This window comes from Paramormyrops kingsleyae, chromosome 12 (genome assembly GCF_048594095.1).
Source record: "Paramormyrops kingsleyae isolate MSU_618 chromosome 12, PKINGS_0.4, whole genome shotgun sequence".
Classification (NCBI taxonomy): domain Eukaryota; kingdom Metazoa; phylum Chordata; class Actinopteri; order Osteoglossiformes; family Mormyridae; genus Paramormyrops; species Paramormyrops kingsleyae.
This window is the reverse complement of record NC_132808.1, coordinates 543,668-557,459: the sequence shown is the minus strand read 5'-3', so window position 1 is coordinate 557,459 and position 13,792 is coordinate 543,668. Positions and strand designations below refer to the sequence as shown.

Genomic DNA, 13,792 nt, shown 5'->3' with positions numbered 1-13,792 from the left:
ATATAAAATTTTACAGAATGTTATACTTGAATATATTGAGTTTTAATTCTTTTATCAGTATTTTAATTATAAAACAACATTCTGGTACTTGGTGGGCATCTGAAAAAGACAATTAGAGAATCATGCAATTAACATAATATAAATGTATCCATTCTCTATGTGTGTGTCACGCCCACATCAGACCCCGACCACACCCAGCCTCACCAGAACAGCCCCGCCTACATACAGATCACCTGAAAACATTTAAGTAATCAAACTTTTAAAGTAAATTCTTGCCAAAATATATGTTCAATTTAGCACTTAAAGGATATGAATTTGTTATTTTTGCACTACACTCAAATATTATGCTCTGATGTTCTTAGATCTTCATCTACACTCAATCCTTCAATATTTCAGTTCTTATTTGGGGGATTTTCTCCCATTCGTCCTTGCAAAGGGCTTCTGATTCTGCAAGATTCTTGGGTTGTCTTGCATGCTCTGCTTTTTTGAGATGTATCCGCAGATTTTCAGTGATGCTTAGGTCGGGTGACTGAGGGCCGTGGCGAAACCTTCACCTTGAGGTACTCCATTGTAGATTTTGAGGTGCTGATGCACGTCACAGAGAAGCTGCGATGGGTGCAGATGGCACTTGCAGCTGACCTGGCAGAGATGGAGGTGGCGGTGGCACGGTCACATGACTCTCTGACGTGCGGCAAGCATTAATTTAATGCAGTTTATTTTAAAAATCAGTTTTTGTAACAGATTGAGTGGTAGCTGAATAATCCGTGTATCATTCGTCCTTTCCATTTTCAATTGATAAATGAAAATCAAAAAATGAAAATCTGATTGTTTTTTTTGTTATTTGATTTTAAATCAGAAACGAAAAATGAAAATTGTCTTGTATTTCATATTTTAAAATTTCGTTTTGGATCAAAAATACAAAATTGAAAAGGGTCCACACAACAGAATCTGTTTTAAATATTTAATTGCTGGGTTGTGCGTCACCCGGAAATTGTTATTTTTTGCGAGCTACTGTTTCAGTGAGCTAGCGAGCAGGCGGCCCATCACGACTCATGAGCCATTTCCAACCGTTATTCATCAAACATGGATAGTTATGTGCTGTTCAGGGGAACAAAACGGCTGACTCTAAAAGAAAAAGACATGATCACCGAAAAAATAAGCAGGATCTTCCAGGTAATGGACTCTTATGTAGCTTCCCTAAATATTTTTGTCTTAAATTGCACGTGTTCTGTACTTTAAACCACGCAACATGTGCAAAAATTTGTTTTTAATTAGGCTACTTCGTACTTTTTTAAAGGTTCGTCCACTCAGTCTTTATATTACCGATGATTCCAATGTGGCCGTATTTCCGGCAAGTGATGGGCACTTCAGCACTTGTGACCTGATGTTAAGGGGTCATTACGAAGTGCATGGGGAGAGCTGTGATGCCGAGGAGGTACCCGGGCCCGTACCATACAACCCCACCCGCTTTTCCTTCCACCGACCGCCGAGTGCAGCTGCGGGCTCAGCGGCGAGACCTTCTTCAAGAGCTACAGTGGCAAAGGCATACCAAAGGTGACTGTTGTAGATTAGATACTTTAATTATAATGAAAGAAGTTAAGATGTGGAGTAGCTTGTACACATAAAAACGCAGAGACACAAATACTAAAAAAATATATTTTGAAAATACGTCTGTAGTTCCATGTCAGCAATCTTCTCCTGTGTACATTAAAAGGCTTGATGGCCCTGGGGACAACAGATCTCCTTGGATTAACTCTCAAAACAAAGGATAGTGGCCACAATCTTGCCTAGCATGTATTCATATGTGACTGCTGCATTTGCAAACAAATTTGTAATTTCTTGAAACTGCGACAATTACTCAACTACGTATTGTGATAGAAGTGTTAAAAGTACTGCTTTAATAACAGCCATCTTTATCCATCTGTATCCAAACAGTGTTAGTAAATAAAATAAATAAAATAAAATAAAAAAATCTTAATATAAAAGTTATGGCCAAAATTGCAGTGAACTGGCCACCGTCAACACTATCAAACTATTATGTGCATATGATTGGATCAGATTAATACGAGTTTATGAATGTGTATGTAGCATTTTCCTGCTATAGAAATTAAAGATTACAGTTTTTAACTACTTGCCATATTCCTGGATTGTCCCAAGAAATTTTTTTTTTTTTTTTTTGTTGTTCAACTAAAATATTTTTTGCTTTCAGGACCATCTTCATTGCTGACCTTGTGGATGGAAAATTAGAAACAAGCCGAGCCCTGACGGTGAGGTTCTCTGAATTTGAGGCTTCTGTCATGGGAATCACCAGTAAAGTGAATGAGGCCCTCGAACAAGAGGACTCCATCATCCTTACTGATGGACAGGGTAACAAAATCTTGGAAACAGAAGGAACCAGAGGTAAGTTTGAAATTTTATAGCCATAAGGTTTTAAGAAAAACTACAAAATTTTATCAGAAAAATATACTTAATTAATGTACAATTAAATAATCTACTTCACTTGCAGGATCAGCATTTTGGAGGCAAAATGCAAGGAAAGTCTTGGCTGTGAAGGTGGAGGATTTCTTGCAGTTACAAGGAAATAAGAAAAGGAGGCTGAGGTATATAAACTGTATTTTCATTACTGTCTGACCAACTTTTTTCCTGGCTTGCTTACTTCTGTCAGCTGCATGTGTGCAGTATATTAGGATATTCTAGGAAGTGAGGACTTGCATTATTGTGATACTTTTTGCCAAAATAAGCCCTTCTAGTTTCTGCTATTTCCATTGCATTAGTTGGGATCACTATTGTTCGTCTGCTTAAATTAAATGAGTTTGGGTGACAGATCAATGTAAGTTGCAACAATACTTATTACATTTAGAATTGTTAAAATAAAATGACAATTAACATGACAACAGGACTAAAAAACTTGCAGATTTTATTTAAACAAAGGAAATAACTTTGAGAGAACAAATTGCAATGTTTTTTGCTTATTTTTTTTCAGTCGACGAGATGATAATGGCCTTGATGCTGTGTTTGATAAAATTGAGGAGGTGGTCCTGGCATCACAAGGACTTCAGGAGGTGTCAACAACAATGAAGGAGTTGATGGAGCTGGCCAGTTCCAACCGCAGAGTTTCCCTGGCAGCAGCTGAAGCAGCAACTATTAAAGATGCCTTTGCCTGTCTTATCTGCAAAGGTAATTGAAAAAAAAATCTTCTACATGCAAATTTCAGTGCAACTCATATACTGAAGTTCATGAAGAATATAGACCAACACTAATCAAATCAAACTTAATTTCAGAAGCACTTTTCATACAAAGATTGCAAATCAGTGCATTCCTGATTAAAATAACCCCACACAAACCACATTCCCATCCCTCCCCCATAGATCAGGTACACCCCCTCTCCGTGACTCAGCTCCTATACAAATACATACTTAAGAGTAGAATTATTTCCCACCTTCTGGTATTAGTCAGGACATGTGCAGCTGAATTTTGTAGAAGCTGTGAACCTGAGATACTGCTTTTAGGAAGACCAGAAAGAAGGGCATTACAGGCGTCAATTCTACAGGTGATAAAAGCATGCATTAGTGTCTGTGTTGGAACAGTTACTTAGACAGTAAATTTTTTGTTCATTTACAATTGTTTTTATCAAATTTGCAGGTCCTTTGGTTGAGCCCATTGTTTCTTCATGCTGCCAAAGCCTTGTTGGTTGCAGAAGCTGCATCGATGAGTGTAAGAGAAATTCAGTGTTTTGCCCAAAATGTCGAGCCGATGACTTCCACATGAACACACAAACACTAACTGGACTGTCTGATGCACTGGCTGCTCTGGGCAACATTTTGTGGCAGTAAAGGTGGTTAGTATGCCATTGGGCTGTTTTCAGCAGAGTTCAATGTTAATGTCAAAGTTCAATGTTATGCATTCAAAGCACTTTAGACTGTAAAATGTTTGCAAAAGATATGAGAAGTTACTTTTATTTGTAAGATGCTGCAAGAGCCAAACTACCTGATTTTTACACAATTTTATGTGGAATGGTTTTGCTGTTTTTTTAATTAAGTCAGATTCACATATGTTTACTGTAATGTTCCCACATTTCCTGTAAATGCTTGCAACTTAAGCACTGTTGGGTTTTTTTTTCCAACAAAGACTAATCTGTTCTTTGTGTTACAAAAATTGTTTACATTTTATAGCATAGGAATTATGTTCTGACAAATCTGAGGTCCACACTTAAATGGAACTAGTTAAAGGAAAACAGTATGTACAGTAGGATTTTTCATTGCTGCTGACTTTTTACCTCTGTTTTTGTACCTTAGTGAGGTTGAAATAAAAGTTCAAAGCAATAAAACTTTCTCCTTTATTGTCTATCCTACAACTTAGAAGTATGATAGTTGTGTATCACTGATCAATATCTACAGCCATAGACCAAATGCTCTATTTATTCAGCTGCTAGAGAACACCAATGTTTGTGAGGAAACACCGCTAAAACACTCAGATGCTAAACATCCATCCATTCATTATCTACACCCCTCTTTCCTGTGCAGGGCTGTGGGGGGCTGGTGCCTATCACGAGCAATGATTGGGCGAGAGGCAGGATACACCCTTGACAGCTCACCAGTCCATCACTGAACTCTATACACACTCAAACATATCTTACAGTTAAACGTATTAGGGAGATTAAGGCATCTTGGAAAGGAGCATAGTCATTGTTCACTACATGATTAAAAAGAAGAGAAATGTCAGGGTACATCTCTGCAAAGATTTCTTCTGCAGATGAAAAGGGGTCAGTTCCAAAGGTAGACACCCATGTCAGGGAAGATCCCAGCTCCTGCTCATACAGGTTTGCCACGACAGAGGCACATGGCAGCAGCTCCTCTGAGACTTCAGCTCGACATCTGTTTGCAGCCAGTTCATTAGGAATTCCACGTCCTAATTTTTTTTAAAATCAAAACAAAACTGTTTATATTTGCTGTATTTTCAAGTTTACATTTTAAATCTAATACATTTAAATATTGTGTTTAGCATACCTGGGATCCTGTGTGCATTCCATGACTGGACCACTCTGTCAATTTGACTCACTTGAGATGTCAGGTTTGATATGCAGAATTTTGTTAGGTTGTCCTCCATGTTCACAACCTCTTGGTCTAGTAGGTGCACCAGAGCCTGTTTCAGGGGGTAGTTCACACGGTTGATCACCTCTGGCCACAACCTTTCCACTCGAAGGTTCTGTTGATTACAAGTCCAAATCATTTTATTCACATAAAATATGACAGCAGAAACAAGTTAACAGGAAGATTAGATTATTGACATATTTGGAAATAGTACATTTTCAGTGTTAAAGGAACAACTACATTTATTTTTTTTTAAACCTGGACCTTATAGCATGTAATATGTTCATTTACTCACCCTGGTATTTGTAGTCCTCTGGGAGATTTTGTAGATCTATCCACGATCAGCGTCTATCCATTTAATGGGAGTGGTACAGGCATCAACAAAACAGCCTCTAAATAAGGCCTTATTTGCCACAAAACCTCTTCCTTTTGAAATTTATGAATTTCTTATGAATTGCTAACACTATTCCTCTTAATTCTGAGCATGTCTGGGGTCTTTTACAACCATTTAGTAAAACTACGCTGGCACTCCACTTGCCGGCACTTTCAGTGATGTCATGGCTGCATACCACCTGAGTTGTAGTCTGAGCAGAACTTTCACTCTGTGCTCCATTTGATGGTCGGAAAATTTGGAAATTGGAAACAAGCAAACATGGACCATGTTGGTATTTGCATTAGCAAGTTCTGTGTAACTGACAGCTGTTGTCAAACACAGAGTGAAAGTTCTGCTCAGACTGCAACCAAGATGGTCTAAGGTCATGACGTCACTGAAAGTGCCAGCTAGTGTAGCCGAGCTAGTTTTATTTAACAGCTGTAAAAGTCCCCGGATGATAACATCTAAAGCTCCTCCAAGACGCTTCAAAATAACAGAGGAATAGTGCTAGCGATTCATAACAAAACATTGGCAAAATGAAGATTTGTGGCAGACAATGTCTTATTTAGAGGCCGCACTTACTCTGCCTGGACAACTCCCATTATATCAATCAATCAAACTTTATTTATGAAGCGCTTTATAAACTACATAGCTTCTCAAAGGGCTTTACAGATTAAAATGACCCCACAAAAATCACCCTTCCCAAACCCAAAATAAAAACATCGTCACAGCTATATCTCCCACCCCCCAAACCCAACCCAACCCAACCCAACCCAACCCCCATGCACACAAACACATAAAAGCAACAGTAAACAAAAGCAACAAGGGGCTGAGTACAGATGAGAATGAGTTCCTATATTTGATTTCGTATTACCAAGCACTCACCCTTGTTGATGTGGTTTGGAGATATGGTGGCCTGCTGAGGTTGTGCCTATATTGTGACAGCTTTTCTTGCACGTAAAGACACAGGAAAAACTCCCTGCCATGGTCAACTCTGACTTGGTCCCACATGCCATGCTTCACAACTGCAGGTCTGGAAGAAATAATGTTCACTTGACTAAATGGACTTTAACAGATTACAGAGAAAGATGTATATACTTACAAGACATACAGGGGAGGAATGAATTATGACAAATTTTTAAGGTGGTAGTTATTGCTTACCTGTATATTTCCTCGTAAATGACAAGGTTGTTTTTTACTGGCATTGTGGAATGTGCAACAATCTTGCTGCTGTAGCCATCAACGGCCAAGACATGTGTTGCACCAAACATTACAAGCTTTTCATTCTGGTCCAGATGAAGTTTATGACCCATGTATTCAGCATGATAGGGAGCTGGATTTAAATTTCGAGCACCCTGTGTAAAAATAAAAATAATTTAAATTAATGCAAACTCTCAGACTAATAATGGCTCACAACGTTCAGGAAATGGTTTTTAATGACAGAACACTTATTTACAAACATAACTTGTAGAAAAAAATGTGTATTAAGCATTGTATTGTAGTTTTATGTCATTATCCTTTCCTTTGGTCCAAGAAGTTATTACTTCAGATTGGAAGCATGCTAATATAACACCCATATTCAAAAAAGGGGATAGAAGTAATCTGGCAAACTATAGGCCAATCAGTTTAACTAGCATTACTGGAAAAATAATGGAAGCTATAATTCAAGTGAAAATGGTAGATTACCTAGATGCAAATAACATTATAAAGGATAGCCAACATGGATTTAGGAGAGGTAGATCCTGCTTAACGAATCTGCTTGAGTTCTTTGAGGAAGCTACAAGTGAAATTGATCACAAAAAGGCCTATGATGTGATTTACTTAGATTTCCAGAAAGCCTTTGATGTTGTCCCCCACAAACGGCTCTTGTTAAAGCTTAAAGCTGCAGGAATTTTAGGAACTGTGGCAGCTTGGATCAAAAACTGGCTAACTGATAGGAAGCAGCGAGTAGTTATTAGAGGCACTATGTCACAGTGGGCCTCCGTTTATAGTGGGGTACCGCAGGGTTCAATTTTAGGACCACTATTGTTCCTAATTTACATTAATGATATTGACAAGAATACATACAGTAAACTGGTTAAATTTGCAGACGACACTAAGGTGGGCGGGGTAGCAGATACTAATCTAGCAGCAGAGAGGCTCCAACGGGATCTGGATTTAATTAGCGAATGGGCTGATACTTGGCAGATGAAATTTAACACAGATAAATGTAAGGTAATCCATGCAGGGAGCAGAAATATACAGTACAGATATTTTATGGGTTCCACTGAAATAAAGGTAGCTGATTACGAGAAAGATCTCGGTATGTATGTTGATGCTTCCATGTCCCACTCTCGCCAATGTGGGGAAGCAATAAAAAAGGCGAACAGAATGTTGGGTTATATCTCTAGATGTGTGGAGTTTAAGTCAAGGGAGGTGATGTTACACTTATATAATTCCTTGGTAAGACCCCACCTAGAATACTGTGTGCAGGTTTGGTCACCATACCTCAAGAAGGACATTGCTGCCTTAGAAAAGGTGCAACGAAGAGCTACGAGAATGATTCCTGGTCTTAGAGGAATGTCTTACGAGGAGAGGTTAGTGGAACTGAATCTGTTCAGCCTTGAGCAAAGGAGACTAAGGGGGGATATGATTCAGGTCTATAAGATTCTAACGGGTCTGGATGCCGTTCAGCCAAATGACTATTTCAATATTAGTCTAAATACTAGAACTCGTGGCCATAAGTGGAAATTAGCGGGAGAACATTTTAAAACAAATTTGAGGAAGCACTTGTTTACACAGCGTGTAGTCAGAGTATGGAATAGTCTTCCTTTAAATCAGAGCTAGATAAGATTTTAACAACTCTGAGCTATTAGCTAAGTTCTCCCCAAACGAGCTTGATGGGCCGAATGGCCTCCTCTCATTTGTAAATTTCTTATGTTCTTATGTATTAATAAAATTAATAGTTAAAAGGCAACACCTCCCCTGCAGAAACAAATAACTTAGCTTAAATGTCAGTCTCAAATGACTTTTAGTGTCAATCTGGAAATATTTAAGAGCAAATGGTTAAAGATTAAAGGTTCAAGTTCATGCAGTGGCTTCAGAAAATCACAATAAATAACAGAATGGTGACAGATCACCTCTTCAGAATACCGTTTCTTACAGGTTACACATATTGTCACACCCTGCTCCGTACGATCCCGATGTGTGCCACGCCCCCCTCATTACCTCGTGTTCAATCCTGATTGTGCTCGCCTGTGTCCTATTAAGTCTAGCTTGTCTTGTGTATTTAGTCCGTGTCTAAGTCAGTAGTCCCCAGTTCCGTCATTGTATTGTTCTGGATGTTCGTTCCTGTCTTCCCTCGCCTAATAAAACCCCGTTTGTCCGTATTGACGGCTCCGATCGCCTGCTTTTCGGCTCGCCCGATCCCGAATCCTGACAGAATGACGGAACTCCCAAACAACGCGACGCAGCAGGGCGACGACCTCTGGCTCGTCCTGCTGCATGAGGTCGCGTACTGGGGAGAGCAGCCGGAGATCCAGGAAGACCCCACGCTATTCGGCTTAGTCGAACGGAGCCGGGATCTCCTCCAGGAAGTAAACCCTGTGACAGAGGAGCGCATTCTGGCGGAGGTGCGCTCCCTGCTGCTCCAGCTGGTCCACCAATTCCGGGCGAAGTGGTTCCAGCCCCTCGCCGGTACTGAGACAACGTCACAGCCTCCTACAGCTTCCGGGCGGCGCAAGAAGAAGAAGCGAAGGGGTAAAGCCGAAGAAGCTGCCCCGACGCTCTTCGTGGGGGCTTGCTCGCTTCTCCCTGCCTGGGACGATCTGCCAGCGGCTGCGCTGTCTGCTGCCGCCGCCGATCTGCCCGCGGCTGCGCTGCCTGCTGCCGCCGCCGGTCTGCCCGCGGCTGCGCTGCCTGCTGCCGCCGCCGATCTGCCCGCGGCTGCGCTGCCTGCTGCCGCCGCCGATCTGCCCGCGGCTGCGCCGCCTGCTGCTGATGCCGCCGCTTTGCCGGCTGCACCGCCGGCTGCTGATGCCGCCGCTTTGCCCGCGGCACCACCTGCTGCTGATGCCGCCGCTCTGCCCGCGGCACTGCTTGACCCGCCTGGCCAGCCTGACCCGCCGGTCCAGCCTGACCCGCCTGTCCAGCCTGTCTTGCTTGTCCCGCCTGACCCGCCTGCTGCCGCCGCCGATCTGCCCGCGGCTGCACCGCCGGCTGCTGATGCCGCCGCTTTGCCCGCGGCACCGCCTGCTGCTGATGCCGCCGCTCTGCCCGCGGCACTGCCGGACCCGCCTGTCCAGCCTGACTCGCCTGTCTTACTTGACCCACCTGACCCGCTTGTCCTGCCTGACCTGCCTGCGGTTCCTGCAGCTGCCACCACTCTGGCTGCAGCACCCGCTGCGGCGCCCCCTGCTGGCCGCGTGAGGGCGGCGCCCGCTGCGGTACCCCCTGCTGGCTGCGTGATGGCGGCGCCCCCGGCTAGCCGCGTGATGGTGGCGCCCACGACGGCGCCCCCTGCTGGCCGCGTGATGGCGGCGCCCACGACGGCGCCCCCTGCTGGCCGCGTGATGGCGGCGCCCACGACGGCGCCCCCTGCTGGCCGCGTGATGGCGGCACCCCCTGGTGACCAGGAACCAAGGGTGCCCGCTGCAGCTCCGAATGAGGTGCCCGCCGAGGCGCCCCCTGTTGGCCGCACACCCGAGGTGCCCTCTGAGGTGCCCCGTGCTGGCCACGTGACGGCGGCGCCCGTCCTACCAGCACCTGAACTGCCTGTCTCGCCTGTTCTGCCGGCACCTGAACTGCCTGTCTCGCCTGTTCTGCCGGCTCTTGAACTGCCTGTCTCGCCTGCCCTGCCGGCTCCTGTCCTGCCTGTCTCGCCTGCCCTGCCGGCTCCTGTCCTGCCTGTCTCGCCTGCCATGCCGGCTCCTGTCCTGCCTGTCTCGCCTGCCCTGCCGGCTCCTGTCCTGCCTGTCTCGCCTGCCCTGCCGGCTCCTGTCCTGCCTGTCTCGCCTGTCCTGTCCGGCCAGCCCTGCTCACCGGCAGTCGCACCGCCGGAGGATGACGCCGCTCTGCCCGCGGCGCCCCTTGCTGGCCGCACGCCAGCGGAGGATGACGCCGCTCTGCCCGCGGCGCCCCCTGCTGGCCACTCGCCTGAACTGCCTGAGGTGGCGCCCACCGCGGCGCCCCCTGCTGGACACCTGCCCGCGGCCCTGCCTGAGGCCGCCTCTCCAGTCCTGCCCGGCCCGCCTGCGGCCGCGCCCGCGGCCCCGGCTGCATCACCTGCAGCCACGCCCCCTGCTCTGCCCGAGTCTACACCCTCGGGCACCTCCTTCCTGACTCCCTCGCCCTTACCCCGGCAAAGCCGACGCCCCCCAGGACCCCGCCTCTCCGTCTCCAGCAAGGGACGGGGACATAGGCGTAGGGCCCGGGTCCCGCCCGCCCTGCCCCCTGGCTCGCCCGTTCAGCCCCTGGCTGTGGCTCGGTGGCTGCCTGCGGGTCCTCCGGCTCGGGGTCGGCGGTCGCCGCCGGGTCCCCCCCTGGATCCTCGGTGCTGGTCCTCGGTCCCTCCTCCGGCTCCATGTCGGTCGCCTCCGGGCCCCCCTGCTCCGGCTGGGCGTCGGACGGCGCCTTCGCCGGCTCCGGCTGCGCCTCCGCCTGCCGCGGCTTCCCCCTTTTGCCTGCCTGCACCGGTGTTCCCTCCTGCTCCCTCCGTGTCCCCTCCGTCACTCCCTCGTCCCGTTCCCTTGGCCCCTGGGTGGTCCCCTTCAGCTCCCTTCTCCCTCCCGCCTGCGGCCCCTCCGGCCGCTGCCCGTCGCCCGCCTGGGCTCCCTCGTGCTCCCCTTGTTCCTCCTCCCTTTCCGTTTGTCCCGCCTGTCTCTGCTCCTCGTCCCTTTGTTCCTCCTCCGTTCACTCCTGGCCCTTTTGTTCCGCCTGTCTCCCCTTCTGTGTCTCCCTTCCTTGTTTGCCTGTCTGCCTTCCCTGTTCTGTGTCGTCTCTTGTCCTTCCTCTCGTCCTTGGTCTTCTTCTGTGTCTCCATCCTGTTCCCTGGTTTTGGTTGACGTTCTGTTTTGTTTTCCAGGTCCTGTTTTCCCGGTTCGTCTCGTCCGTCGCCTCTCCTCTGGCGCGCCCGGTGTGCGCGCCTTTGGGGGGGGGTTCTGTCACACCCTGCTCCGTACGATCCCGATGTGTGCCACGCCCCCCTCATTACCTCGTGTTCAATCCTGATTGTGCTCGCCTGTGTCCTATTAAGTCTAGCTTGTCTTGTGTATTTAGTCCGTGTCTAAGTCAGTAGTCCCCAGTTCCGTCATTGTATTGTTCTGGATGTTCGTTCCTGTCTTCCCTCGCCTAATAAAACCCCGTTTGTCCGTATTGACGGCTCCGATCGCCTGCTTTTCGGCTCGCCCGATCCCGAATCCTGACACATATCATCTGCTTTGCCCAATTTACAATCCTTAAAATATCTGGTGAGAAGGGAGATGGTTAAAGTTTCTAAAGAATAATAAGCAAAAGAAGACTGAATGATCCTGGTGGGTTACCCAATAAAAAATAAACATAGTTTTGAGTGAAATATCTCTGAAAACCACGATTCCTGTCTGGTTTCTCCCACCAATGAGTATAGCTTTCTCAGCTCGCCTAATCTCTTAACTGTGAAGACAGTACATCGTCATCATCATCATCATCATCCCTGCTCTAGCCTCTGGTATTATGTCTCCTCCCTGACTCTGGTCTTTAGTATTGTGGTGTTAAAGAAAAATAAGAATGTGACAGAATTTTGACAGAATTAGGAGGAATAACAGCTATATTGCTGTGGAAATTATCCTTCTTAGTCCGACTTATTCCATAGATATTTTTTCTCAGCTTTTCACCTGTCAGACCCTCCCTGACCTCTGACCTGGCTGTGTTTATTGTAGCAATAAATATTTATTTCAAATATGTGAAAAGCAGCAGTAAAGTTCTGTACAGAAATATAAAAAAAAGGGTTTATTCATAGCATGAACTAACTAGCCAGGGATGTGTCGTAGATAAAAATTAGTGCTGTTAATCAGTTTAACATAATATATTGACATGTATTACCTACTAGTCATCCTACCTGACGCCGGAATTCATGGTATGGCTGATGGAGCTCCTTCAGGAATCTTCCGACCCGACCTTCTCCTGCATGAAGCCCCATTGATGCCAGATAGCCAGTCATGAACTTCCGGCCATACGATGGTCCAGTCTGTCACGGAATTGTCACATTATTAAAGGAAATATTTGCTAAATAAGCGGTGGGAATCGAAATATACACTTACTTCGTAAATCGACCGAGCCAAAATCCTCTCTAATGCTGCGTCTGCCAAAAGTCGTTTTCTCTTTAGGTCGTGTCCAGCACAAAATCTTCTGACGCTTCTTTCCGAGCAGTCTACGATATTCATCTGCTTCAGTGTGCAGGAAATTTCTGCGTGTGTCATACCAGTTTTGAACAACTCCATGATTAATGTGGAGTGTGGCTCCAGCGCTGCCATAGTGTTGCTAACTTTTTTCTTTTTTTAAAAGCTTTATTAACAATTATAGCGTTTTATACTACGGGACCGTTGAATGCTTGAATCTGATTGGCTGACGAACGTTCTGAGGTGTGCAATTATTTTCAGGGAAACGCACGGCGAACGTAGTTCCAGGCAGCTCTCTTGACCGTATTACAGTTCCATATCACTTCGCATAGTTAACTTTAATAATGGAAATTAGCATACAGTACCTATACAGCACACAGGACTAACAAAAACAACAACATGACAGACGATTTTCCGAAAGTAAATTTTAATATTTACGGTGAATATGAAACTTTCAACAACTGGGCTGCAGCAGTATTACTGTAGACAGTCCAGATGAAAAACAACATAAACGGAAGCGGACATCAAAGGCAGCCAGCAACAACAAAAGACATAAAACGATCAGCGAAGAACAGCTAGACATACTCGAGGGAGAAAAACACGAAGAAAACACCAAAAAAACAACAGCTAATGACGTTTTGGAACTAGCAAAAGAGTCGTTGGATGAGATGCGGAAGAAATAATCCTACTCACAATAGCGATTTAAGTAGAAAAACCGGACGAATCCCTTGAAATATATCATCTGATCGATGTCTTGAGGTGTGGCAACCGTAGTATAAGCGGAATAATTGACTCCGGACCGTTGAATTATTAGAAAAATAATGCACACCCGAGGTGGTAATGCGGCCACGACGCAGACATAACCAAAGTTATAAAACAGAAGCTTATTTTTTATTATTCATCGGTAATTTTTGTCCGTCTCATCCTTTGCACGAACATGAATCGACGAGCCGTTAGCTGCCGCTGGTGATCGCTTA

General features: G+C 45.6%; 2 protein-coding genes and 1 long non-coding RNA gene across 4 annotated transcripts; 1 reads left to right on the top strand and 2 right to left on the bottom strand.

The window, feature by feature from the left end:
• The first annotated feature begins 1,056 nt into the window (after positions 1 to 1,056).
• On the top strand, positions 1,057 to 4,327 carry LOC140593576 (uncharacterized). Of its 2 annotated transcripts, none has more exons than XM_072718495.1 (6): positions 1,057 to 1,173; positions 1,298 to 1,554; positions 2,210 to 2,400; positions 2,507 to 2,600; positions 2,984 to 3,177; positions 3,643 to 4,327. In XM_072718495.1, exons 1-6 carry the CDS (start codon positions 1,084 to 1,086, stop codon positions 3,831 to 3,833), a joined length of 1,017 nt encoding a protein of 338 aa, XP_072574596.1. In that variant the 5' UTR covers positions 1,057 to 1,083; the 3' UTR covers positions 3,834 to 4,327. The 2 variants fall into 2 exon arrangements, 1 of the variants encoding a protein (XP_072574596.1); XR_011993975.1 differs by having other exon boundaries at positions 1,134 to 1,173; positions 1,393 to 1,554.
• LOC140593583 (uncharacterized) lies at positions 4,313 to 5,046 on the bottom strand. The gene is made up of 2 exons (XR_011993985.1): positions 5,007 to 5,046; positions 4,313 to 4,908 (listed from the first exon to the last, which is right to left on the bottom strand). It is a non-coding gene; the product is annotated as an uncharacterized lncRNA (long non-coding RNA).
• A 77-nt stretch (positions 5,047 to 5,123) lies between these two features.
• LOC140577730 (uncharacterized) lies at positions 5,124 to 12,956 on the bottom strand. Its single transcript, XM_072698023.1, has 6 exons — positions 12,738 to 12,956; positions 12,536 to 12,664; positions 6,625 to 6,818; positions 6,349 to 6,496; positions 5,386 to 5,438; positions 5,124 to 5,142 (listed from the first exon to the last, which is right to left on the bottom strand). The coding sequence occupies exons 1-6, from the start codon at positions 12,948 to 12,950 to the stop codon at positions 5,124 to 5,126; spliced, it is 756 nt and encodes a 251-aa protein (XP_072554124.1). The 5' UTR covers positions 12,951 to 12,956.
• Between the last annotated feature and the right edge of the window lie 836 nt (positions 12,957 to 13,792).

Bases quoted from the DNA above. Each gene is read 5' to 3' on its own strand.
- LOC140593576 (XM_072718495.1), top strand. From the start codon at position 1,084: ATGGATAGTTATGTGCTGTTCAGGGGAACAAAACGGCTGACTCTAAAA. The intron at 2,601-2,983 runs GTATATAAACTG...ATTTTTTTTCAG, and splicing joins AATAAGAAAAGGAGGCTGAG to TCGACGAGATGATAATGGCC. The intron at 3,178-3,642 runs GTAATTGAAAAA...TCAAATTTGCAG, and splicing joins TGCCTGTCTTATCTGCAAAG to GTCCTTTGGTTGAGCCCATT.
- LOC140577730 (XM_072698023.1), bottom strand. From the start codon at position 12,950: ATGGCAGCGCTGGAGCCACACTCCACATTAATCATGGAGTTGTTCAAA. The intron at 12,665-12,737 runs GTAAGTGTATAT...ATTCCGTGACAG, and splicing joins TGGCTCGGTCGATTTACGAA to ACTGGACCATCGTATGGCCG. The intron at 5,439-6,348 runs GTGAGTGCTTGG...TTAAATGGATAG, and splicing joins TCCAAACCACATCAACAAGG to ACGCTGATCGTGGATAGATC.